This window comes from Dendrobates tinctorius, unplaced genomic scaffold, assembly GCF_039654945.1.
Source record: "Dendrobates tinctorius isolate UK_male_01 unplaced genomic scaffold, ASM3965494v1 ptg000026l, whole genome shotgun sequence".
In the NCBI taxonomy this organism is placed as follows: Eukaryota; Metazoa; Chordata; class Amphibia; order Anura; family Dendrobatidae; genus Dendrobates; species Dendrobates tinctorius.
The window spans coordinates 20,267,115-20,292,941 of NW_027361694.1; the positions used below are offsets into that span (position 1 = coordinate 20,267,115).

At 44.5% G+C, this 25,827-nt stretch overlaps 1 protein-coding gene across 3 annotated transcripts in view; it reads right to left on the reverse strand.

The window, feature by feature from the left end:
* Positions 1 to 981: 981 nt before the first annotated feature.
* Positions 982 to 25,827, reverse strand: part of DNAJC3 (DnaJ heat shock protein family (Hsp40) member C3) — a 74,723-nt gene continuing 49,877 nt past the window's right edge. For all 3 annotated transcript variants that reach the window (XM_073569572.1, XM_073569571.1, XM_073569570.1), the window contains 5 exons: positions 23,132 to 23,237; positions 21,618 to 21,738; positions 4,236 to 4,368; positions 3,233 to 3,381; positions 982 to 2,925 (listed from right to left, as the gene is read on the reverse strand). In XM_073569572.1, the coding sequence (XP_073425673.1) occupies positions 2,771 to 2,925; positions 3,233 to 3,381; positions 4,236 to 4,368; positions 21,618 to 21,738; positions 23,132 to 23,237 (664 nt within the window). In that variant the 3' untranslated portion in view covers positions 982 to 2,770. The remainder of the gene's footprint in view (positions 2,926 to 3,232; positions 3,382 to 4,235; positions 4,369 to 21,617; positions 21,739 to 23,131; positions 23,238 to 25,827) is intronic.

The window sequence follows — 25,827 nt, forward strand, 5'->3', positions numbered from 1 at the left end:
TTTTTCCAGGCGACGTTGTCATGAAAGTTTTTTCTTAAAAATAAGTGTATGACTATAACCCTTGCTGATAAAAGGGAAGGGTAAAGAAACAGTTACACCACAGTCAGTATCTGTAAGCCAAAACCAGGAGTGGAACAGTCAGAGGAAAAGTAGAAAAGAAACACATCACCACTCCTGTATCCATCACCCACTCCTGGTTTTGGCTTACAGATACTGATGTAAAATACTGAGCATATACTGAACGTGTGAACATGGCGTTAAAAAGGCGGCAAACTACAGGGTGGGCCATTTATATGGAAACACCTGGGTGGGCCGACTTCAAAATGGCCCCCATGGTCACCACCCATCTTGAAAAATTTTCCACCTCCCATATAATCTGCCAAGAACAGGAAGTTGATGTCACCAACCATTCCCATTTAATTTAGGTGTATCCATATAAATGGCCCACCCTGTACAAGGTTATGAGAGGTGCTGGATCAGCCATCCACATCAGACTTCTCATATTTGGTCCTGGATCAGCCACCCACAGGGTCTTCACTCTTCATTTTGTACAACCCATTAGATGGACATTTAGTAGAACACATACATATAATGTGATTCAGTTTTATTTTGTCCACCACCGATCCATTAATAAATATTGCAGATTATTCAGTAAAGAATTTTTTTTTTCCTATAACAAAATGTTTCTTTATTAAGTTTGATGTTCCGGTATAGCACAGTAAATTTTTTCTTGGAGAACTTCAAATTTTCTACAGCAGCCAAGCTTGAACATGGCATTAACTGGCACAATTTCAGAGAGGGTTATACATGGGAAGTACAGTACAACGCTTGTGAATGAGGTTCTAAAACGCTCATTTACACGTATAAGATTTTCCCATGAGTGTGAAAGGTAAAAGATGAGAAGAAAGCGAACACTGGACAATCTCTTTCATAACATTAACTGGCGATGCACACGGACAATTGTAAGGACAAAAGGTATGCTTTAAATTCCATTTATGAGTTTATTTGTTCTTCAAGTAGAATTCCAGCTCATCAGTGGATGCTGTAAAGAAATTATGTTTAAACAGCTCAGACATCTTCTACATGGACAGAATGCGCGGAGAAAAGCCACCGCACAATGTCCAAATCCCTTATATCAACTATTGCAAACATGGATATCAAGAACAGATCTCATCCATGGTAATGGGTCCACCCTCAGAGGCACATTTGGCAACTATCAACATCTGACGACAACCACAGTGTAACAAACAGTAAATTATGTGGGGGAAAAAAAAAAAAGATGTATAAGACACAAACCCCCACTAATCTGACTGGATTAGGAGGAAATACGTTGTGAAGGAATTACTGAGGGTTCCATACTTCTCAGCTCCATGATGTAACTTTGTCATTCCTAATAAAGAGCTTGTTAATTTTTTTATTTTTGAAACAATTTCATTCCTGGGATCTAGAGGGGAAAAAAAAAAAAAAAGCGTGCAGTTTTTCTTTTAGCTTTAGTTAATGAGCCCCAAACTTCAACAATAAGCAATTAAGTCATGAATTAAGCGCCATCTTGCAGCTATAAATAAGGAAACGTCACCCTGCTAAGTACACATGGAGATACAGGAGCTCTACAGTCAGGTGTGTGCACAAACCTCTGCCCGCGTGTGGAGGCCTTTACAAAATCCAGAGACTTCGGATTACTGATCAGGTCTCTTGTATATAAGCAGAGTTAAGATCCAGGCACAATATGCCATAATCGCATGCTATGGCTACATAATCAACACTGCTGAACCGGTCACACGCAGCGACTTCACACACTGCAGCAACCGCTGGAAGCAGGAAAGATACGGTAACCCTTAGGGCAGCCGGCGCTGCCCTGCCAACCCACAGTCCGCACCAGGCGTCAGCTAACGTTCTGGCAGCGGTGACTGAACAGCACCATGCACATGAGACTTGTCACACTTATTGACAACTCTTAGCCATGTCACATTTTCGAGACTTTTAAAACAGTCAAAAAGACTAAAAAAAAAACCCAAAATAAAAACCACATGATAAATTCAGTACATGCCCTGTACGCTAACTCTTTGGCGCTTACTACATTTCTCCCACTTTGTCTTGCCGCTGTGGTAGATTACAGACATGTACATCAGGATCGTGATTCCGATGTAATTAAGACTTTCATTATATGTGACTCTTAGTTACAAGCTTCCCAAACACTGAGTAAGAAATCTTCAATATAACACTACAATCTGACAACACATTGGTAATGGGCCTCAGGAACACCCTGAAGAACTACACACAGGCTTATTAGCCCCGGTGCGAGCATGCTGGATCATAAAGATCAGGGATGTAGATCTATATAATACATCTACCCTCATTTCATACGTTTGGAGAGTAGCGCAATGTATGGAGTCTTGGCACGGCTTGATACTGTCACTTTAATGTAACGTGGCATCCCTGATCAGTCCTTGAATGACTGCAGTCTTTGGAGTTGTCCCTTTTTACAGATCATTCCTGAATGAAAATAAGTTAATATTTCTTTCTCCAGAAATGCTGCCATTTGCAAAGATCAGGAAGAAAAAAAAAATAGCTGAACACTTAATTCAAGTCTGTTTTCAGTACTCAGAAAATAATGTTTTCTTGACAACATATTCAAACAAGTAATTGTCTGGTCGACTTTACTGCACAGCAGCCATTCCACGCAATCTCCTGGGAACGTTGTACAGCTCTGTAACAAAACATTTCATTTTCTTTGCTAGCAAGGTGCGTGAGAGTGCCACCACTTTAGTCTCTAGTTGAAGTGGAATTTGAAATTAAAAGGTCCTCCTGAGCTGAATGGATTAAATCCCTGCCACTGGTTCCATCGATGGAAGTGTCCTCCACCCCCTCCTTGCTGGCTCTCAGGGTCCAATGGATCTTCACCAGCATCAAATCGACTTCTCTTCTCTATAAAAATAAAACAAACACCACAACATTTAGGTCTTCTCAAGAGACTCCCATAACTGCATAATAAACCATAAAATACACATGAAAACCAGCAGTTCTGAGGATTAGCTGAGAAACATATCCACTATAGTTACTAAAATGCTGTGAATTATGAAGTTTTACGTAACACAAACAAACCCACAACATTCTTTCCATCTCGGCCTGATAATGGGAATAACAGGAAAATTAGTAATGCCACAAAAGCAGTAGGAAGCCCGAATAATCACAGTAACCCGGTGCATCAGTGATCAGAACAAAACAAGGTCACCTGGATCTGTTAACACTTCTTTGGCAGATGCAATGTCAATGAATTTCTTCTCTGCCTTCTTTTTTTCCTCCTCATTTTGGAAGTTATCTGGGTGCCATTGCTGAGCCAGCTTTCTATAAGCTTTTATGATTTCTTGTTTCTTGGCATTCCTGTGGATTTCCATGAAAAAGGCAAGTGTGAAACAGCTTTCATATTTGTACAGTCATCTCTCGCTTTTCCTAATACCATCAAGCTATGAAATGACATGCTCTGCAAGTATCCAGTACAAGATAGACATAATTTGCATTCAAAACATCCACCCGCTGCAGAATCGGTCCCCTTCTCTCAGTTATTGCGCAAACTCTTGTTTTCGCACAAGTCTGTAAACTCACAAGCTACAGACACCATTCTTTATCATTGTTGCCCCTTCAAGTTGACCCCATTTTCAACAAGCAAAGTTCCTTTGAGATGTAACCCCCCCTTTCTTTCCATTAGGATCAATATGGCAATATGTTGTACAAATGTTACAAATTAAAAAAAAAAAAAAAAATTGAGATCACCCCATTTGAATTGTATAACAGCATGACCGGCTTTGGTATCATGCATAGCGCCCTGATCTCAACATCAACGTGTCTGTCTTGGTTTACATCAAAAGACAAAGATTTGTGCAAGCCTACATCCACAGAAGATCTGCGGTTCTTCCAAACATCTTTGAGAACTAAACTCCCTGCCAAGTGCCTTCAAAAACTACGTGAAAGTGTACCTAGGACTGATGAGGTTTTGAAGGCAAAGGGTGGTCACACCAAATAATATCTTGATTTACATTTCTCTTTTGTTACTTCACGTTACATTTTATAATTGATAAAAAGAAAAAAAAATTAAACACTTTTTAAAGTATTTTATCAGCATAAAAATTTGTACATACCTTTTGGGCTCACTATGAACTTGTAGCAGCCTTTTCTTAGAGATCAATAGGCTATTTCTAAACATCTATTAATGTGCCCGGAGATATTAAAGAACATACCTTTTTACCCCCAGGATCTTATAGTAATCCCTTTTTTGCGACTGCTTGAGGAGCCTTTGTGCTTTTTCTAGACCTTCTTTTATCTGCTTATCATTTTCGCTATTCTGCTGTGCAGTTTCATAATCCCGAATAGCTGTAAAAAGAAACGTGAAGAATGGTAAGAAAGCTCAATACATCTCCCCATGTTATATCAGCAGCTCATGCCGATGTTGCAAGGCTCACTGGCAGAACGCTCCTGATGCTAAAGATGTAGCTGATGTTCTCATCAAGAAATAAGAGGCACCGTCCGACCACACAGATCTAAGTCTAAAGGCCCCTTTACATTTAGCGATGCACCAGCGATCCCGACAACGATACGACCCGGTCAGGATCGCTGGTGCATCGCTAAATGGTCGCTAGTGAGCCACACAGGCAGATCTCACAGCGATGCAGCAGCGGTCGTTACTTACCTTTCAGACCCGGCAATCTTGACGTCCTCCCGTCCGCGTGCACGCATCGCTCGTCGGCGCCAGCAGGAAGCCCAGCAGGAAGCGCCTGACGAGAAATGGAGCTGCGCGATCAGCGACAGACAGCGGGGGAGCCGGTCGGAGGTAGCGATATCGCTGCTGCGTCACAAAATCGGTGACGCTTCAGCAATATCGCTATGTGTAAAGGCCCCTTAAACCAAGCACAGATTTGGCACATTTCACTCCCCGAGAATAAAATGAAGGCACCATTTGATATAAATCACCAGTATTTTGTCGTCTTCTACGTGACTTGTAACCACCATTTCTCTACTCTGGTCTATTTTAGGCCTTCAACTCTAAGGTGTCTTAAGTAAGACAAAGTATTTGCATCAGATGATTTCTAAGCAGATGTTCCCTCTCAGCAAGCGTTACATTTGTCTTTTATGCAGTTTCCCGGCAAGACAGCAGGAGGTGGCAACCAATTTATATTACTTAGACACTTGACAGCTCAGTGAAAATCTGTCCTGAAGTATGACATGAATCTGCAAACATTACATCTGAAATCCCGGTAATAAAAAACTGAAAGGGCACAAAAAAAAAAAAAAAATCTGAATTTCTCGTGAGAGGAAGCTTTTTCTACATGCTGGAACCAACATCAACATGTATTAGTGTCAAAACTCTTTCCTGGGAGGCTTCAAGCAATACCTATAAATATGTCGTATCCTCCACCAACAAGTGGTTTGATAAAAGGCAAAGCAAAAAAAATAAAAAATTGTGTTCGCCATCAGGTGGAGATAAGCAGATGCTCTCGCTGACATTTACCACTTTGTCAGTAGCCGGTACGCCGAGGGTTTTGACAAGTTAATATACTGTCCAGTTACTTATAAGCACAGCAGGAATCCACTACTTCATTTGTACTAAGGGGGAGTAATGGAGGAATAAAGCGCCGAGCTCTGCTCCATCTGCGGCCGTGTCAGCACAGACTCACAGGTGTTTAGCAATCATTTAACACATTGAAAGGATTCTATTGTAAAGGGCCTTTTACACTAAGCAACGCACCAGCGATAACGATAGCGATCCGACCAGGCATAGATCGCTGTTGTGTCGTTACGTGATCGCTAGATAGCTTTCAAACAGTCCACTCTCGTCAACGACTCTAGAGAGATCAGCGATCTGCATAGCGACCTCGTTGCTCGTTGAGTACCTTTCACATTACTAAACAAAAAACGATTCAGACCTCGGTGGGCGTGCTTCAGCGTTTAATTTACAACGCCCCCCAAAGCGCCGATTGGTGGTCACCGCTGCGCTGTCATTGGCCGGCGGCGTCATTAAAGAGGACGTAATAGCGTTACAGTTTAAATCTCTGGAGCGCCGTGGTTAGCTTCTAAACCAGCATTTTTCTCCCTAGAGACAAAAGTGCATTTTTGGTTAGATTTCGCTATTCGTCCTTCAGCGACCCTCTTGAAGAATCATCATCGTTGGTTTTTTTCAAATACCTGAGGCGTTCCAGCGTTGTCTTTTATAGCTTTTTTGTCAGATACATTTCGCACATTGTCAGCGCTGTAAAGACCAATAGGGAAGAGGAGGCGTGGCCGGTAAGTCACGCCTGTGTCGCTGAGCCATGCGTCGTTATTGACGTCGCTCATCGTTTTTAAAGCTTCAAACACAACGATAATTACTGAACGGCGGGACGTCAGCGATGGAAAAATGTACCTGCACATTCGAGCACGATCAGCGATAGCCGACGGGGGGTCCGGTCGCTACTACCTTTCACACTTAACGAGATCGCTAGCGTGATCGCTGTCGCGTCACAATATCGGTGTCGCTTGAGCGATATCACTAGCGATCTCACTTAGTGTAAAACCCCCTTTACAGTGTGGAACATCCGAATGCTGTCCGACAGCACGGAGTATCACAAAGCTCAGCGCACAGGCGAGGCTACACTGGGAAACAACGTGGAGGCAGCAGGAGATGGACAGGAACATCCGGAGTCCTACTGGTCACAAGAGCGGGATCTTATGTCCCGCACCCAGAGTAGCAGACTGGAATGTGTGCATGCAGATATTATGTCTACCCCACAGATTGCCAACAGTGCCTGGCGATCAACATCCGTCACTTAGACTTTGCTCAAAGTAGCACCACACATGATTGATGACTGCTCCATTCAAGTTTGGGACACCACACACGACTTTATTGTGATCAGTGGGGGTCCCAGTGATCAGACATCATTACTCGGACCACTTGCAGTCCCTACTACACTCCGACAGAACTTGTGTCGCTTATCCATGTTATGCAAATAAAAGCTTATAACCTGACGTTAAATTCATCCATTGGTTGTATAAATTACTTTTTTGAAAGCCGAAACCCTCCGAAATGTGGTTTAGGTTAAGAAAATAAATTGGCATCAATGCAGAAATATTGATCATTTAATGGACACAGAATGGACAGATTTTGGCAAGACAAAAGTTTTGTCGCCTGGTCATATAATGCACCCAATCTGTGCTCAGTAAATGATTGGTTAATTAGTGGGTGTGTATAAAAAGAAACCCAGCAGCCTAGACCTTCACTTGAGCTCTGACAACATGCCAAAAATCCACCCTGTGACCAAAGCCTGGATTATCAAGAGGCTGAAGACTAGATCCACTGCAGAGGTGGCTGGCACCTTTAATGTGTCTCAGCGTCAAGTACAAAGAATTAAAAAAAGATTTGAAGAGACTTTGTATGTGTTTGACAAGCCCAGGTCCGGCAGACCCCGCAAAACAACTGCTCAGGAGGAACGGTTGTTGGTTAGAAAATCCAAAACATCCACTCTTCCACTGCAGCAGAGCTCCAACAGGCCTGCTCACCTCAAGTCCCTGTGTCAACTAGAACAGTTTATAAGATTCTGTCTCGAAATGGCCTCCATGGTCGAATCAGTGCCCAGAAGCCAGCACTAAACAAAAGGCAAATAAAAACCATGTGGCATTTGCAAAGTCCCACAGCCTGCTAAACAGTTGGATGCTGGAAAAGTGGCAGAAAGTGGATTTCTCTGATGAATCTTCAGTAGAATTACACCACAGACGCCGCAAATACTGCTGGAGACCTACTGGAGCCGTATGGATCCAAAATACACCCAGAAAAGTTAAATTTGGTGGTGGAAAGATCATGGTCTGGGGTTACATTCAGTATGGGGGTGTGCAAAACATTTGCAAGGTGGACAGCAATATCAATAGCCTAAAATATCAAGAAGTATTAGCTACCTCTTATATTCCAAATCATAAAAGGGGTCAAATTCTGCAGCAGGATGGTGCGCCATCTCATACATCCATCTCTACAACAAAATTCCTTCAGGCAAAAAAGATCAAGGTGCTCAAGGACTGGCCAGCCCAGTCACCAGACATGAATATCATTGAGCATGTTTGGGGTAGGATGGAAGAGGAAGCTTGGAAGACAAAACCATAGAATCTAGATGAACTCTGGGAGGCATGCAACACTGCATTCTTTGCTATTCCTGATGACTTCATTAATAAATTGTATTGTAAGGGCCTGCGGAATGCACTAAATAATATGAAAGGAGGTATGAGGTGCGTTCGCAGCCCGGGGTCCACCACGCAGAGATGGAATCTGCTAAGTAATGGCGGAACTAGATGGTGGGTAAACGCTTGCTCACACATGGGTTAACTTCACCCAGTGTGAATAGAGGCAAACTCTGTTGCTCCACAGAGCCGCTGAAAAACGCCGGAGCCTGTTGAACTCACAGAGCTCGGCTGAGTGAGCGCTAATTAGGGGTCACAGAGCCCTGTCCTAGTGACACCAGACTAGAGCTCCTCTAGACCATCAGCGCTCGGCCCGCAGCTGCGGTGCCAGCAAAAGGTAACAGTATATAAATCGCACCAAGTGCACACAGTACTGCTTCGGCGGACGCCACTAACCACCCAGGACGGGGAGGAAAGCGCTAGAGGTGCGCACGTCGTTGCACGGCGGTCACAGCTACCTGGTGCGGTACGACAGTGCCCGTAGAAGGGAGGCACAGTCGGACGCTAGTGTGTGCAGAGTACTGGGAGGACGGTGGCGTGAGCATAGCCACCCATTGCCGCTGACTCTCACTCTGAATCCCTAACCAACATGCATATCAAAGGGAGGGGAGTCTTAATGAGTCAGTCACCAGATACATGTATCCATCATCATACACACAAATAAGCATAAGAGTCTATACTGGCGCATGGCCGAGTGGCCATACGACTCTTTTATAGTGGCGTCCTTCTGGGACCTTCCCAGGGACCAATCCGAGCAGGATTTTAAAGTTACTTAGGCCCTATATGGGAAATTAATCTATACTCACTTGATCACTGTATATCTTGTAGTACAGAAGAGTTGCGGGATATTAGATTTGTAAATTTTACACGGACACTTCACCTTTTAAACACAGATTATTGCAGGACCTTATGGGCCACTAAAAAGGTCATTTCTTGGCCTCTGGTTGCTATGGCAACTACGACACTTCACGCTCAAAGAGTGCCAATTGGATTAAAGAGCCACCAAATAACCATCTAAACGCCAATTTCACTACCGACAGTGGTATGTAAGGAGTTAAATGGCTGCAATCGGTGCTTATATTTACCATGGCCCATACAGTGGCCACCCTCTCTACTTGTGAGTCTGGAGCCATCAATCATTGCTCCCTACATGTACAGTGGGTTGTGGGAAGTCGCCTCCTACTTCATTTTACACATCGTAATACCAAGAAGGAGTTAAATAAAATTCTCCTCTCCATCTTCACCTACCAGCAGCGATCCAGCAGCGGGAAGGAGAGGCCTCCGCTCTGACACACTGCTCCGGCATGATGGCCTTAAGGGGGACAGGCGTGCCCTTTCTTCAGATGTTTAAAATGCCTGGTAAAAATAAACTGAATATTTCTCGTAAAAGGGATTGTCCATGTTTGGAGAACTTTATTGGTTTTATTTTCCAATTTAAGTGGCTAAAAATAATTTTGGCAATTCAGAGCCTTTACAAATGTGGCCCGGTTTGCCTTCTACAGCCTCTGTCTATTGCTGGCTGCAGAATGAGTGAATCGACAATCAGTGTGAATTGGTAGTTTTTCCAGTGGACACGTTTCCAGTGAGGAAGTAGTGACTAGTTACTGTAGGACCACCTTAATGACCATTGAAAGCGGCACAGCGTCATTTTTAGCTTCAGTTTCACCATCCCATCAATGGTCACCATCTGTAGAGCAGGACAGCCATCTAAAATAAGACTTATGAACCTTCTAACAGCCTTGCCTTGATGGAATAACCACAGCTTTCATGACAGGTGCCCTATAATCGGTTACAGGAATTACATGAACTAGAAGTAACTTTCTGTACTCCGATCAGGTTCTCTTCGACTAGACCCCAAACTTCTACCACGTTCTGCGCCAATGATGCAATCTCCATCACAACACTACAACATGCACTAGAAGGTCCACCTAGTTTTCTAAAATCTCCAGTAAGGAGCAGTGTCCTCTGCCAACGGGGACAGTATGTATGGCGCTGGGCAGAGTTACACACCTTAAGAGAAGACCACCACTTTTAATATTACAGCCCACATTTATCAGTGTATAACCTACAGCTCTTCACTGGAGCTAGAAACACATCGTATATTCCTCCTGGACACATGGAGAGAAAGAACAGCGCAGACCTCCGGATCACGAATAATAAATTCAGCTATGCTGATCCCATTTATCTAGTCTCAAGAAGCGGCTGAGAAAAAAAAATATTCTTGTGATCACCGCTAATAATTCACAATTTGAGAGGTTATTTCTGTGCGAATTATCTGGAGGTGACATAAATCCTGTCTTATCCTGACTTACATGCCCATTTCTCAAAGTAGAGCGCGGCTGGAGGGTTCTAAACTAGGTGTCCCATATAAACAGCTTTTTGACTTGATTTAGAGACAGCGGAGGTGACATATATAGCCACCAAAGACAGTGTGAATCATTTATAAGGGACTGATAATAATAATAAGCGTTTGCTCGGAATGAACAATAGACACTTATACGGAGAGAAGCCGCATCCTTGTGTAGCAAACATACCGGGAAATTATTAGACATGGCATGCATACAAGCCGAAGAAAAAGGCTGAAAGCCAAATAAAGATCCATTATGCACAAATACGATTTGGCATTATGCACACAAATCCCCATGGGTAAGCCAGTCACAATTTTCCTAACGAGAATCAATCAGCTTAAAATTCAAATGTCAATACGACATCTTTCAAATTAGCATATCTAGCCGGCTGTGAGCGTTAACCTTTTCCTGCAACATCAAGGATCAGGCCTCTGCGCGGAGAATCTAACGGAACGTTCAGAAGGGACAACCAACCGTTAGAAGTCCTCGTGTAAGGCATGTTCCCAGTCAGGCCTTCCCGTGTTACGCTCCGTATAGCATGCACTTGGGGCTCATTCAGACATGTGGTTTGTTTATTCTTGGACAAGAAACACAGTCCTAGTTTCATCAGTGGTTTTTGTTCAGCATTTCATCAGGTTTTCCTCAAGTGTCAGAGTTTCCTCAGTTTATCGTATGTGAAAAAAAAAAAATAAAATTCTCAGCTTTCTCAGTGAAAAACCAGACTCGGATGGCATCTGCATGCTATTAGATTTTTTTCCCATGGACTCATCGACTTGCAGATCAACATCGGACAGTGTCTCTAATTTTTCGTGGTCCTCAAAAAAGAACAAGACACGGACAAGTGAATATCACCATAGAACTCGCGCCTAGTATAGTCTACCTATAAAAACACAGCTAGAACCCTTACGAGAAAAACGGTCATCTGGCATATCTGCTATTAATTCAGTGTCTGACATGTGATGGCTTACTCAGCTTCCCTTTTACCTGGGAAGAAATACATGTGGAAGCAACTGTCTTTTCATTTCCTTGGGTAATATGGTGATGTATTTACAGCATCGATTGGGAATGCATCCACCCTTACACTGCTGTGAGAAGCCTGTACAGTCCTATGCTTCCTCTATGGGTCGGCAATAGTAGCACTTTGTCCCAGGGCTGTGGAGTCATGGAGTCTGAGTCGGTGACCACTTTGATGGAGTCGGTATAAAATGGAGCAACTCTCAAAATATATAATAAACTGGGTACAGTAGCTCAATGCAGGATGTGCTGTAAATATTTTCTTAAGCATTTGGGAAAGTGTAGAAACGTCATATAAATGTCTGTTTTAGCTCAGATGAATCTGTGCTGCACTTTATGCACATGACAGTAGTGAGGCAGTGCTGTGAGTCGGAGTCGGGGAAATTGAGGAGTCGGAGTTTTGGCTTACTGATTCCACAGCCCTGCCTTGTCCCCTAAAGGTGAAATGACACTTCCCATCATGCTATACAAGCCTGAAGAAAAGTATACAGACTTCTCCGAATCAATCTGTTTGCTTTCTAGGTTCATCTGTCACGCTAACCTGGGAGATCTGGGGGTAGAAGAGCACTGCGTATTGTGAATCGCAGATCTTCCATTCAGCCTGTGTATTTGGCTCCCATATTATATTCGTTTGGCTTCCTTAGGTGCTGAAGAGGTTAACAACCCTTTCTATGCTGGTCAGAAACATTCAGCTGCATTTGGTCTAGTTGTTAACGCTTGCTATAAAACCTGGAAAGACCCTCTCTGTCCTGCCGGTGAAAGCTCTGCTTCCTTGCTCTTAGGCGTCGGGAGAGGTCTGACGCCTGCGCACTGCAGGACTCTGCTGTGCCCTCAACAGGGCAGAGCAGTGTGCCTGCGCCGGAGCCATTACAGGACGGGAGAAGAGGACATCATCGCATGAAGAAGGGAGGCGCCGGACGGGACGGCGACACCCATCGGACCGGACCGCCCACCTACCTCGGTGAGTATAATATAACTTGTTTTTCTTCTCTTTCAGGTTACATCGGAGGCTTATCTACAGCATTACAGAATGCTGTAGATAAGCCCCCGATGTGTATGCCGGCAGCTGCAAGGCCAAAAAAGGGTGACAGATTCCCTTTAAAGAAAAAAAAATACCAAAATAATGCAATTTACCTTATTAAAAATCCTCCAGTCTTAAGAACGGTAGGGTTTTCAATCATACATAGTGCACGACTTGCTGCCTAGGTTACTGTTCACCTCAGCAGTGTATAAGAGGTGGACGATTTTCTAGGCAAGAAGCAAGCGCCATCTAGATCTTTGCTTTAAAATTTGTAAGTGCTTCTTTGAAGCTGGCTGGATCGCAACATCCAGCCAGCTTGAGTGTCACTGCTCTACGCCAATGCCACAGAGGCAAAGATGCCTCTTTCTGCAGCATGAGAGAGCGCAGAGTTCGAGCATGCGGCACAACTATCACATCGTCGCAAACTGTCAACCTTCAAGAGCACAAACTCCTCGGCATGCAAGAAGCTGGGAGGCAGAGGAGCAGTGGGCTCCTGAAGAACGATCGGGAGACTACAACTTCAAGAAAAGGAATTATACACGCTAGTTTCTCAAATAAATTGTAACCCATAATATCACATAAAAAATGTAAACCCTGCCCTACTTATACCAGCAGCTCAGTGATTAGCACTGCAGCCTTGCAGCGCTGGGGTCCTGGGTTCCAAACCCACCAAGGACAACATCTGCAAGGAGTTTGTATGTTCTCCCCGTGTATGCGTGGGTTTCCTCCCACATTCCAAAGACATACTGATAGGGAATTTAGACTGTGAGCTCCATCGGGGACAGTGCCAATAGAGTCTGTACAGCGCTGTGGAATTAATGGTGCTATATATTTGCGTAAAATAAATAAAAGTAAATACATATTATACAGTGCCTACAAGTAGTATTCAACCCCCTGCAGATTTAGCAGGTTTACACATTCGGAATTAACTTGGCATTGTGACATTTGGACTGTAGATCAGCCTGGAAGTGTGAAATGCACTGCAGCAAAAAAGAATGTTATTTCTTTGTTTAATTTTTTTTTTTAAATTGTGAAAAGTTTATTCAGAGGGTCATTTATTATTCAACCCCTCAAACCACCAGAATTCTGTTTGGTTCCCCTAAAGTATTAAGAAGTATTTCAGGCACAAAGAACAATGAGCTTCACATGTTTGGATTAATTATCTCTTTTTCCAGCCTTTTCTGAATATTTAAGACCCTCCCCAAACTTGTGAACAGCACTCATACATGGTCAACATGGGAAAGACAAGGAGCATTCCAAGGCCATCAGAGACAAGATCGTGGAGGGTCACAAGGCTGGCAAGGGGTACAAAACCCTTTCCAAGGAGTTGGGCCTACCTGTCTCCACTGTTGGGAGCATCATCCGGAAGTGGAAGGCTTATGGAACTACTGTTAGCCTTCCACGGCCTGGACAGCCTTTGAAAGTTTCCTCCCGTGCCGAGGCCAGGCTTGTCCAAAGAGTCAAGGCTAACCCAAGGACAACAAGGAAGGAGCTCCGGGAAGATCTCATGGCAGTGGGGACATTGGTTTCAGTCAATACCATAAGTAACGTACTCCACCGCAATGGTCTCCGTTAGAGACGAACCCGTAAGGTACGTTTACTTTCAAAGCGTCATGTCAAGGCTCTTCTACAGTTTGCTCATGATCACTTGGAGGACTCTGAGACAGACTGGTTCAAGGTTCTCTGGTCTGATGAGACCAAGATCGAGATCTTTGGTGCCAAATAAACACACGTGACGTTTGGAGACTGGATGGCACTGCATACGACCCCAAGAATACCATCCCTACAGTCAAGCATGGTGGTGGCAGCATCATGCTGTGGGGCTGTTTCTCAGCCAAGGGGCCTGGCCATCTGGTCCGCATCCATGGGAAGATGGATAGCACGGCCTACCTGGAGATTTTGGCCAAGAACCTCCGCTCCTCCATCAAGGATCTTAAGATGGGTCGTCATTTCATCTTTCAACAAGACAACGACCCAAAGCACACAGCCAAGAAAACCAAGGCCTGGTTCAAGAGGCAAAAAATCAAGGTGTTGGAGTGGCCTAGTCAGTCTCCTGACCTTAACCCAATTGAAAACTTGTGGAAGGAGCTCAAGATTAAAGTCCACATGAGACACCCAAAGAACCTAGATAACTTGGAGAAGATCTGCATGGAGGAGTGGGCCAAGATAACTCCAGAGACCTGTGCCGGCCTGATCAGGTCTTATAAAAGACGATTATTAGCTGTAATTGCAAACAAGAGTTATTCCACAAAATATTAAACCTAGGGGTTGAATAATAATTGACCCACACTTTTATGTTTAAAATTTATTAAAATTTAACTGAGCAACATATCTTTTTGGTTTGTAAGATTTATGCATCTGTTAATAAATCCTGCTCTTGTGTGAAGTTTGAAGGCTCTAACTTATTTGCATCTTATCAAACCTGCTAAATCTGCAGGGGGTTGAATACTACTTGTAGGCACTATATATATATATATATATATATATATATATATATATATATATATATATATATATATATATATATATATATATATATATACACATATATATATATATATATATATATATATATATATATATACACATATATATATATATATACACACACACACGCCACATTTTCTACAGCACCTTACAATGCTGTGCGTAAATGTCCAAGCAATGTCAGACATTTCAGAGTAACATTTAATCAATTCAAACAAGGGGAGTGAGGATCCTGTTTGTAACCACTTTATGCTGGGTGTCTGACCAATGCATATTACTGATGGCTTATTCATTCATTTAGTTCTAACTAGTGCACTTTATAGGAGAGGTCATTTATTGCGTTGGGCAATTAGGAGTGGTTAAGGAACATGATCGTATCTATATAAATCACATAAGAAGGAATAATCTGTACTCTTGGACAATACAAGAACTAGTCTCAATGGTTCACCCCATCTTCTATACAGGTTTATTGGCATTGGAGTTTATGAATATCATTTCAGACATTTAAAATGAATATTTAATAAAGTAATATTTGTATTTAGCTTTGTAGTTGTACGCGTTTCTGCATCTCCCAACACTCTGGGGTGAAGACATTGGCGTGCGTGCAGTTGGGGATGGCGCTGTGGGGTCTATGCCTACCATAGTATACACACTCTGCAGCTCATCTCTCTACCGCGTCTTCCTGCAGGACTCGCTCCCATATATAAGAGGCTACAGCCATGGAGGATGGGCTAAAATAATTTGTTATTCTGAGCAAGATGAGAATTTCTCATTAAAATGGCGAATAATCAAATTAATGCGATTAATCAGCCAGCCTTATTTCAGAGGTTGTCACAGTAGACGGTATCCGTATGGTCATCACTTCTCACAGTGTCTGATAAAAGGAGATTTTTGTGTACTCACCGTAAAATCTCTTTCTCTTAGCCTTTAATTGGGGGACACAGAACCTTGGGTGTTATGCTGCTGTCCACTAGGAGGCGACACTATGCATAATCTGAAAAAGATTAACTTTGGCTCCTCCTCTGCAGTATACACCCCTGGACGGCGTCAGCCTTCTCCAGTTTTGTGCCAAAGCATTAGGAGGAACGTAACGAAATAACATAACCATGCCTGTAAGAAGGCTACAATGTACGAGCTCAAAGAACAATATGAGAACTCAACAGGAAACAACGGCCCGTAAGGGCAACAGGGTGGGAGCTGTGTCCCCCAATTAAAGGCTAAGAGAAAGAGATTTTACGGTGAGTACACAAAAATCTCCTTTACTCTGTCGCCTAATTGGGGGACACAGAACCTTGGGACGTCCCAAAGCAGTCCCTTGGTGGGAAGCAGTGGACGAATATTGTGTTGACAGTTCCCTAGACTTGGGGTACTGCCGCCTGCAGAACCAGTCTACCTAGGCTCGCATCCGCTGAGGACTGGGTATGAACACTGTAGTGTTTCGTAAACGTGTGTAGGCTAGTCCAAGTGGCCGCCTTACACACTTGTTGTGCCGAAGCCTGATGCCGAATGGCCCAGGAGGCCCCTACTGCCCGTGTAGAGTGTGCCGTGATACCGGCCGGAAGAGGGGAACTGTTAAGTCGGTAGGCCTCATGTATGGTGGACTTGATCCACCTGGCAAGGGCAGCCTTGGAAGCCGGCAACCCCTTGCGACTACCTTCCGGAAGAATGAAGAGGGAATCAGATTTCCGGAAAGGTGCAGTCCTGGACACGTAATACCGCAATGCTCTGACGAGGTCAAGCGTATGCAGAGCCTTCTCCACTCTATGAACCGGAACCGGGCAAAGGGAAGGCAGTGAAATCTCCTCATTGAGGTGAAAGTTGGACACAACCTTCGGAAGGAAGGATGGTACCGTGCGGAGAACCACCTTGTCCTGGTGAAAGGCTAGGAAAGGCCGTCTGCAGGAAAGTGCTGACAATTCCGACACTCTGCGTAACGAGGTGATCGCCACTAGAAAAACCACTTCCTGAGACAGAATGGAGAGTGGAACTCCTCTAAGAGGTTCGAAGGGTGAAGCTTGCAATGCTGTCAGGACCAGATTGAGGTCCCACGTATCCAGCGGACGTTTGTAGGGAGGAACCAATCGGGAAACTCCCTGGATGAAAGTCCTTACTTGCGGTTTAATAGCAACGCGCTTTTGAAAAAGGACTGAAAGCGCCGACACCTGACTCTTAAGCGAACTTAAGGATAGCTTGGCATCTAGGCCCGATTGAAGAAAACCTAGTACCTTCGGGAGGGAATAACGGAGTGGGACTTGTCCATGAGATTCGCACCAAGAAAAGAAAGCTCTCCAGGTGCGATAATAGAGCTTGGCGGAGGCAGGCTTCCTTGCCCTGATCATAGTTGCAATGACTGCCGGTGAAAAACCTGCCTGGGTTAGAATCCAGGTTTCAAGGGCCATGCCGTCAAATTGAGAGCCCCTGAATTCTGGTGGAAGAACGGACCTTGAGACAGAAGGTCGTGACGGTTGGGTAGACGCCAGGGGGCGTCTGCTGTAAGTTGGACGATGTCGGCGTACCATGTACGTCTGTGCCAGTCTGGCGCGATGAGGATGGTCGGAACTCCCTCTTGCTTGATCTTCCTCACGACCCTGGCGATTAGGGGGAGGGGTGGAAAAATGTACAGGAGTCGGAACTGGGACCAGTCCTGGACCAGGGCATCCGCTCCGAGCGACCGCGGGTCGTGTGTCCTGGCCATGAAATTGGGGACCTTGGTATTGAGATGGGATGCCATTAGGTCCACCTTCGGGGTTCCCCAGCGTTGACAGATCTGGTAAACGTTTGATGCTATTCCCGCTACACCTCTGGCGGAATCCAGGGCTGCATGAATCATGTAGTCTGCTACCACTGCTATCTGGACCGCTTGGTCCGAGAGCTCAGGATTTGAAGCCTGAAGACCCTCCTGTAGTTTTTTGGCCCAAGCCAGGATGGCCTTGGCTGCCCAAACTGAAGCAAACGCAGGGCCCAGAGAGGCGCCTGCCGCTTCGAAAATAGAACGAGCCATGCGTTCTACTTGCCGGTCTGCTGCGTCCCTGAGGGTTGAGCTATCCGGCAGAGAGAGTAAAGTCTGCGCTGCTAGCCTAGAAACTGGAGGGTCCACTTCAGGTGGATCTGTCCATTGTTTGGTGTCTTTCTGTGGGAAGGGGTACTTCGCTTCCAAATATTTGCGATTAGCGAATTTTTTCTCAGGCTGCGCAAACTGTTTGGTAATTATTTTCTCAAACTCATCGTGATTAGGGAAGACCTTAGGTGGTTTCTGAACACTTTCGAAGCAAATCCTATGTTCTGGGACTTCCGGGGCCGACTCTGGAATTTTTAGCACCCGATGAATGGCAGAAATTATGTCCTCAACTAGCGCTGTATTGCTAGGGGGAGAAGGTACCACGGACCTGACCGTTTGGTTATCTGAGTTGGAGTCACAGATGCCCTCCGAATCCTGTGCCTCGCTAAGGAGATCCCTGGAGGGCGACCTGGGGCGGGGGTCTTCTGTGGTGGGAGATCCCTGTGGTAAATTGCACTGTCTGTCTGTGGCAGGGGACTGCCCAGGAGACCTGGAATGACGCTGTCTCTCCCTGGAGGGGGACGACCTTGTGCTATAGTGCGACTCAGATGATCGAGACCTGTGGGTCCGCTTAAGTCTGTGAGAGTCGGAAGCAGCATGTTCCTGAGACAAGCTGTCCGTTTGCTGTGTACCGTCCATAGCCGGGGCCCGACTCTGCAGAGCTTGCAGTAATGTAGCAGTTAGGTTGTCTATGGACTGTGACATAGACTGAGACATCTGAGTTGCCCATTCCGGCGTGGCCTGTGACACTGAAGCGTCAGTAGGGACTCCCTGGGGTTCTGACCCAGAGTTCTGGATCTTGAATAAAACGACAACACATGACCATAGTCCTATCATTAAAAATATTTTTATTTAATAATACCATAAAAACAAGGTTTAATTGGTAAAAAGGAAAAGCATCAAGTATACATAATAATATACATAGAAATTGAAGGGTCAACTAACCATAATCCTGAGAAGAGGTTACATATATGTGTAGGGTCCCATACCACAGAAAATTATTGAAAAAATATATTATGTGACTGCTGGAAGCAGTGTACCAAAATCATGATGTACTCATGATACAATAGTGTTGCATAAAAAATATATATATAATAGTGCCATAAAAATATGTGATTATAAACATGTGTTAACACAACGACATACCAATGAAATAAAGTGCAACATATGTGCAACCAAAAAAACACAATTTGTGTAATTAATGAACAATAAAGTGCAAAGTGCAATAATGTCCAGCAGGGGTTGCTACACACAGATAAAATTACGATCTTGTGACCACCCGGGGAAGGGCAGCTACCTCTGGCGTGTAGGAGCATTTATAAATCCACAGGTATAACTATTTAACAGTATAGTCTGGTTGTTGGCAGCAACCATTCCGTTTTCTGATTGTTCTATTACTATCTGTGGTGGTTGTTTATCTCCGAACTGCGCCTTTATATGCTCTCACTTGTTAAGAGGTATACTTTCATGGTCACAAGATCGTAATTTTATCTGTGTGTAGCAACCCCTGCTGGACATTATTGCACTTTGCACTTTATTGTTCATTAATTACACAAATTGTGTTTTTTGGTTGCACATATGTTGCACTTTATTTCATTGGTATGTCGTTGTGTTAACACATGTTTATAATCACATATTTTTATGGCACTATTATATATATTTTTTTTATGCAACACTATTGTATCATGAGTACATCATGATTTTGGTACACTGCTTCCAGCGGTCACATAATATATTTTTTCAATAATTTTCTGTGGTATGGGACCCTACACATATATGTAACCTCTTCTCAGGATTATGGTTAGTTGACCCTTCAATTTCTATGTATATTATGTATACTTGATGCTTTGCCTTTTTACCAATTAAACCTTGTTTTTATGGTATTATTAAATAAAAATATTTTTAATGATAGGACTATGGTCATGTGTTGTCGTTTTATTCCAGATTAGGTTTATGACTGTCCTTTTGTTGCTACAATATAGTCTGGGGTGGTGTATGCACCAACTATACCAAAATTGATTGGTCTCCCACTATATCCCCTTTTATTTGCCCAGAGTTCTGGATGCAGTCCCGGCAGTGCAGATACGTGCTGCCACTAGGGAGCGTGGCTTTGCAGGCTGTGCAGAATGCATAGAAACATTCCTGCCTGGTTCTCTTCCTTGAGCCCGGCATAGTGCACAAAGGCTGGCTATAAGGGATCGTACAGGGGTGGCTACGCAGAGGGAACCCACAGAAAGCCTTATAGGAAGTATAGATTCACAGCTGAGTAAGGAGAACCCAGCTGTGAGCTTACCCCACCGGTGTGCCCCTAGGTCCAGCGCCGACAGATCCCAGTTCTGTGCCCCCCGGAGACCGCTGTGATGCTCCTCTCCTGGATCTCATCCAGAAAAAATGGCCACCGGGACTCTGAGGAGAGGGAGGAGGGGGCGGAGAGCTGAAAAGGGTGCGCTGGGCTGTGTAAAAACGCGCCCTTTCTGCCTCAATCCGCCCCTTCTATGACACTCCAGCGTGTCATTTTGGTCATCTGGGGGGCGGGGCGGGGGGCGGGGAAAAGGCGGCGGCTTCGGCTAGGCCGAAGCCGCGGTCTAAATTAGAGGCCTGATGCCCAGGAGGGCTCCAGAGCGGCGCGGTAGTCCAGGGGGGGCGGATTTGTACCGGACCCCCCCCAGAATGGTCGACTGGATAGCGGTGGGGGTAGCAGGGGTAGCGGTTTCTATATGGGGGGCCCCTGAAGCGCTGTGGAGCCGCTGCTGTTGCAGAGACAGGGATGCAGAAAAACCCTGTCTCTGCTGTGCCATCCAGTCCGCACCCTCCCCCGGCCCCAACAGGATCCCTCAGCCGGCCTGGGGTCCCTGGAAGCTGCGGAATGCTGCCTGATCTCCGACCCTACCTGAGGCGTCTCAACCTAATGCCCCCTGCGGGGGATTAGGGAGGGTGCGTCTGTCACCGTCAGGGGGTCTTCATCCTCGCCTCAACCTCAACCCAGACCCCTTAAAGGGGTTGGGGAAGGAGGGGGGTCTCGACCTCGAACCAGGACCCGAGGGACTGGGGAGGGAGCGACATGGGGAATAGCCACCTCGACCTCAACCGGGTACCCCTGATAGGGGACCGAGGAGGGAGCCATGCTGGGAGTCTCGCTGGAGACCCACTTTTCTTCATCTGTATTTCCGGACGAAAAAAGGAAAAAAACGGAAGAAAAAAAGGTGTGCCTCCTTGCGACACTAAGCAAAAACTGGAGAAGGCTGACGCCGTCCAGGGGTGTATACTGCAGAGGAGGAGCCACAGATAATCTTTTTCAGATTATGCATAGTGTCGCCTCCTAGTGGACAGCAGCATAACACCCAAGGTTCTGTGTCCCCCAATTAGGCGACAGAGTAAACAATTTATCAATCCTGTTTGCTGACTACACTGGAAAGAGATCTAAGAAACAACAAAAAAAAAAAAAAAAAAAAAAAAAAAAAAAAAAAAAAAAAACACGAAACGATGGCCGTACCTTCTTCATACATCTCCTCCTGTATGTACGCTTCTGCTCGGTCCTTCAGTGCATTCACATTATTGGGGTCTTGTTGCAGGAATTCTGTGCACTCCTTAATGGCTTCGGGGGGATGCTGATTCTGGAATGAACAGGAATATAGTACATTTTCCTATAGTGAATAGGGCATCGCTGAAAATCATTGGTAAGTCTTATTACCACCGTGATACATCTAGAAGGATACACATTCTAGATCAGCCAAAATACCATTCATAGCAAAGGAGAAGAAATAATACTGGAGTATGAGGCTCCATGTACAATTCTGCTCATCGCACCGTTACCTAGACGGCACCGACTATTAGTGCGCAGAATAAGTGACCCAACAGGCTGAGTGATTGCCAACATGGCGCGGTTTACCAATGTGAAATTAGCAGTTCCAACCCTGGCTGCTTGTGAAGGCAGATGTCAGGCAACACTGAGCGGAGGAATCCCGCCGGCTTCTGTCAGCGCTGCCTCACAGTCAGCACGTTTTGTGAGATCATAACTGTCAGCCGGAGAATGTGACAGATATCACGCTGGTACATAAAAAGCAGACGTGTCAGGCTGAGAGAAATAGAGGAACAGACGAGGAGGTATAATTACAGGATATCTGCAGCCTTTTCTTGGTCATTAAAGGAAATCTGCCACCATGTTTTTGTTATGCTACAGAGCTACCACTTCTATAAATGCTGGTCTCTGTATAACCTCGTCTACACCACTGATTGGCAGCTTTCTGTGTACACTGTGCATAGGCAGAAAAGAGTCACAGTGGTGGAGGACACTGCGGCAAGTTTACTATTTTAGTGAACATCTAATAATTCTGCGCGCTTTTCTCCCCATCTACACTGTGGTGCAGTACAGCCGGTGTGATCTGCTCTCCCTGAAGACTTCCCCGCTTCCACATCCACTCATTTTCTATACATTCTCCTTCTTTCTGCTGCATCCACACTAGCAAAATGGTACAAAACGTGTAATGTAGAATATTGTGAAAGTTGCTTAATTTTGCATTTAACAAAAGAAAAAAGAGAAAAAAACAACAACACTACAGAAAACAAAATACCATGACACTGGCCAGCAATGTACATCCCCCACTGCTTTTCTTCTTACAAAAAAGGTTGCAGTTTGTCGCAATTTCTGCAAAGTTTGCTAAAATGATTGACAAGAATATAGAACGTCAGCGGTAATTAATACAGCAATTTCTGGAAAAAATGGTGGGAGTAAGCGGTAGATAATGAGGACCATTGGTCTCGACACAGGGCACACTTTATAAACAGTTTTCTTCTATGAATGAAGATAGAAGGGCTACTGATTACTGGACAACCCCTTATTAATGGGTCCAGGAGGTGGAAAGAAAAATGACATACCTGGCTCCCCCACTATCGGCCCTACTCCATTTTCATGGCCACTTGGGACAAAATGTGAGCGCTGCAGCCGATCAGAGGCTTCCCAGCATTATAGCCATCACTGTATGGTCACTATACTTGGTCATCACTTACTTTTGAGTAACAGTGGCACAGACGTTCCTGGACCAGTGCAGAGTAAATGGGGACATGTGGCTCAGTTTTCAAAACGGCTCCATATTTACCAATGGCATCTTCGTACCTGCAAGAAAACTCCTTAATTCTTAAATCCAGACTGCGAGTAAAATCTATTAATCCTGTACAATGGGATAGACACCATCCATGTTCTGCATCAGAGAAAGCCTTCTCAGTTATATATGTATATCTAAGCTTTCTAGCTCACGTCCAGTAAGACACCGCCGGTGTAATAGACATCGCGACATTTCCTATGGTGATCGGCCATGAAGCCCTCACCTTCCTTGATGGGACCACATATCAAGTTTTCACACAATCTCATCAAAAGGTTTGGAGACAGACACCAATTTTGGTTTTCTCAGTTTGCTGCTTCAGTGTTTAGAGGTTTTGGTCGGATGTTTCTATGTTTACTGGAGTACAATTAGGAGCATTTAATACTTTTTATTGACAAATATATATCAAGTTTATGCTAAGACTTAATATTTACTGCAATGTCTCTAATGTCTCAATGTCTCTTATTTTTCAAGACATCTGCACTTCGTCCTGACATGGTGGATATCAGTTGTGGGCCAAATCCTGACTGATGGCATCCTATTCTTGCCTAATCAATGCCTGGAGTTTAATCACAATTTGTGTTTGGCCACCTACTTTAAGGTTTAACAACAGGTTCTCAGTGGGACAGAGATCTGGTGGGGACAGTCCTGGCAATAAGCCCAAAATGTCAAACTTTTGGGAAAAGTTGCTCTTGGAGGACATTTAGATACCATTCTTCATTAAGAACAGTATTACTAGCAGGGTTGCCAACATCACTTTTTATTTTTCTCTAAAAATCAGGGAGAGTCAATATTTTTTATGGACACATTGGAAAACCATAGTGAATCATTATGATGATCAGTGATCCATGTCTACAGACCACAATTCTGATCTGTAGACATCAGCTGTAGTCTCTAAAATGGTGATAATTACGGTCAAAATAATCTGTATAAGTTTCTGCAGCATCAAATCAATCACTGACGTATTACTTTTTAAGGGCAGAGGAAAAAGTGCCCTATATTTACCGACAGTCCTGGAACTTCTGGTGGGTTGGCAACTCTGGTTTCATTCTTAATTATTTTCCTAAATAAGCACTGATCTGCCATGGCTAGTCGTGAACTACAATTGCCTGGATTGTCAGGAGAGGGCCCCATCACTAGAATGGGTGTTCTTGCTATCCCACCACCATTTCTGTTCACTGCATGATAGCAGCAAGGAATTTGAAGGAATTTGAAGGAAGCGGCAGTGGAGGACAAGACCTCACTGAGTTTGGATGGAGAAGTAACAAGAATACTCAAGCACTACTCCAAAAAAAACAGGCTGCTTGAGACCCAATTCTGATCAATGAAGACTGAACAATGAGCCCCCAGGGATCACACATTTATTATCTATCCTGTGGATAAGCAATAAATGTCCATAGCAGGACAAACCCTTTAAAAAGGCAACCTGTCACCAAGGTTTTTCCCACATGAGGTAAAGACAGTACTCATTAGACCTCTTATACTGCATTCTAATACGCTATATATATTCCCCAATTCGGCCTGCAAGACAAGAAAAGTCTTAGTTACTCACCGGTTAACGGTATTTTTCGGAGTCCATGACAGCACCACCTGAGAGAGAGGGGATCCGCCCTTCAGGAACAGGAAACCTACAGATACAAAAGGGTGGCACCTCTCCCACGCATCAGTTGGATTACAGAGCACAAGAGGACTTCCAAAGTTAATGCATGATTTATGTACAGTATTCTTATTATTATAAATGTTTATCACCAGTGGGCATATACAAGAGGAAGACATGCACACCCAAATTAAACTAAAGGGAGGGAATATACGGGTGCTGTCATGGACTCCGAAAAATACCGTTAACCTGTGAGTAACAGACTTTATTCGGTCGTCCATGACAGCACCACCTGAGAGAATTACAGAGAGTAAAACTATTTAGGGAGGGACTACAGCCTGCAGTACCCTTATACCAAAAGAGAGGTCTGTGGAAGCACCCAAGTCTAGCCTATAATGACTATAAAAGGTGCTTGGAGAGGACCAAGTAGCCGCCTTACATATCTGGTCAATGGAGACTTCTGATCTTTCGGCCCACGAGGTCGCCATGGCCCTGGTGGAATGCTCCCTCAACTTCCTGGGTGGCGACCTGCCCTTTGAGGTGTATGCTATTGAAATCGCCTCTCTAATCCATCTGGCTAGTGTATTTTTCGACGTTCTACAACCTTTCCTAGGGCCTTGATGAGTGACAAATAGGGCATTATCTTTCTTCCAGGGATCGGTGACTGCCAGATATTCTATGAGGCATCTCCTAACATCCAGGGTGTGTAGTTTCTCTTCCTTCTCGTTAGCTGGGTTAGGGAGGAAGGATGGGAGGACTATCTCCTGTGTCCTATGAAAGCTAGAAACTACCATGGGTAAGTACGCTGGATCAGGTCTAAGTATTACCCTATCCTCTTTGAACTGTAAATAAGGAGGACGCCTATATAATGCCTGGATATCGCTTACTCTGCGAGCTGATGTTAGAGCTACCAGGAAGGCTATTTTGAGGGACAGGTTTTTTATGGAAGCCGATGAGATAGGTTCGAATGGGGTTTCCGTCATAGCAGTGAGGACTAGGTTCAAGTC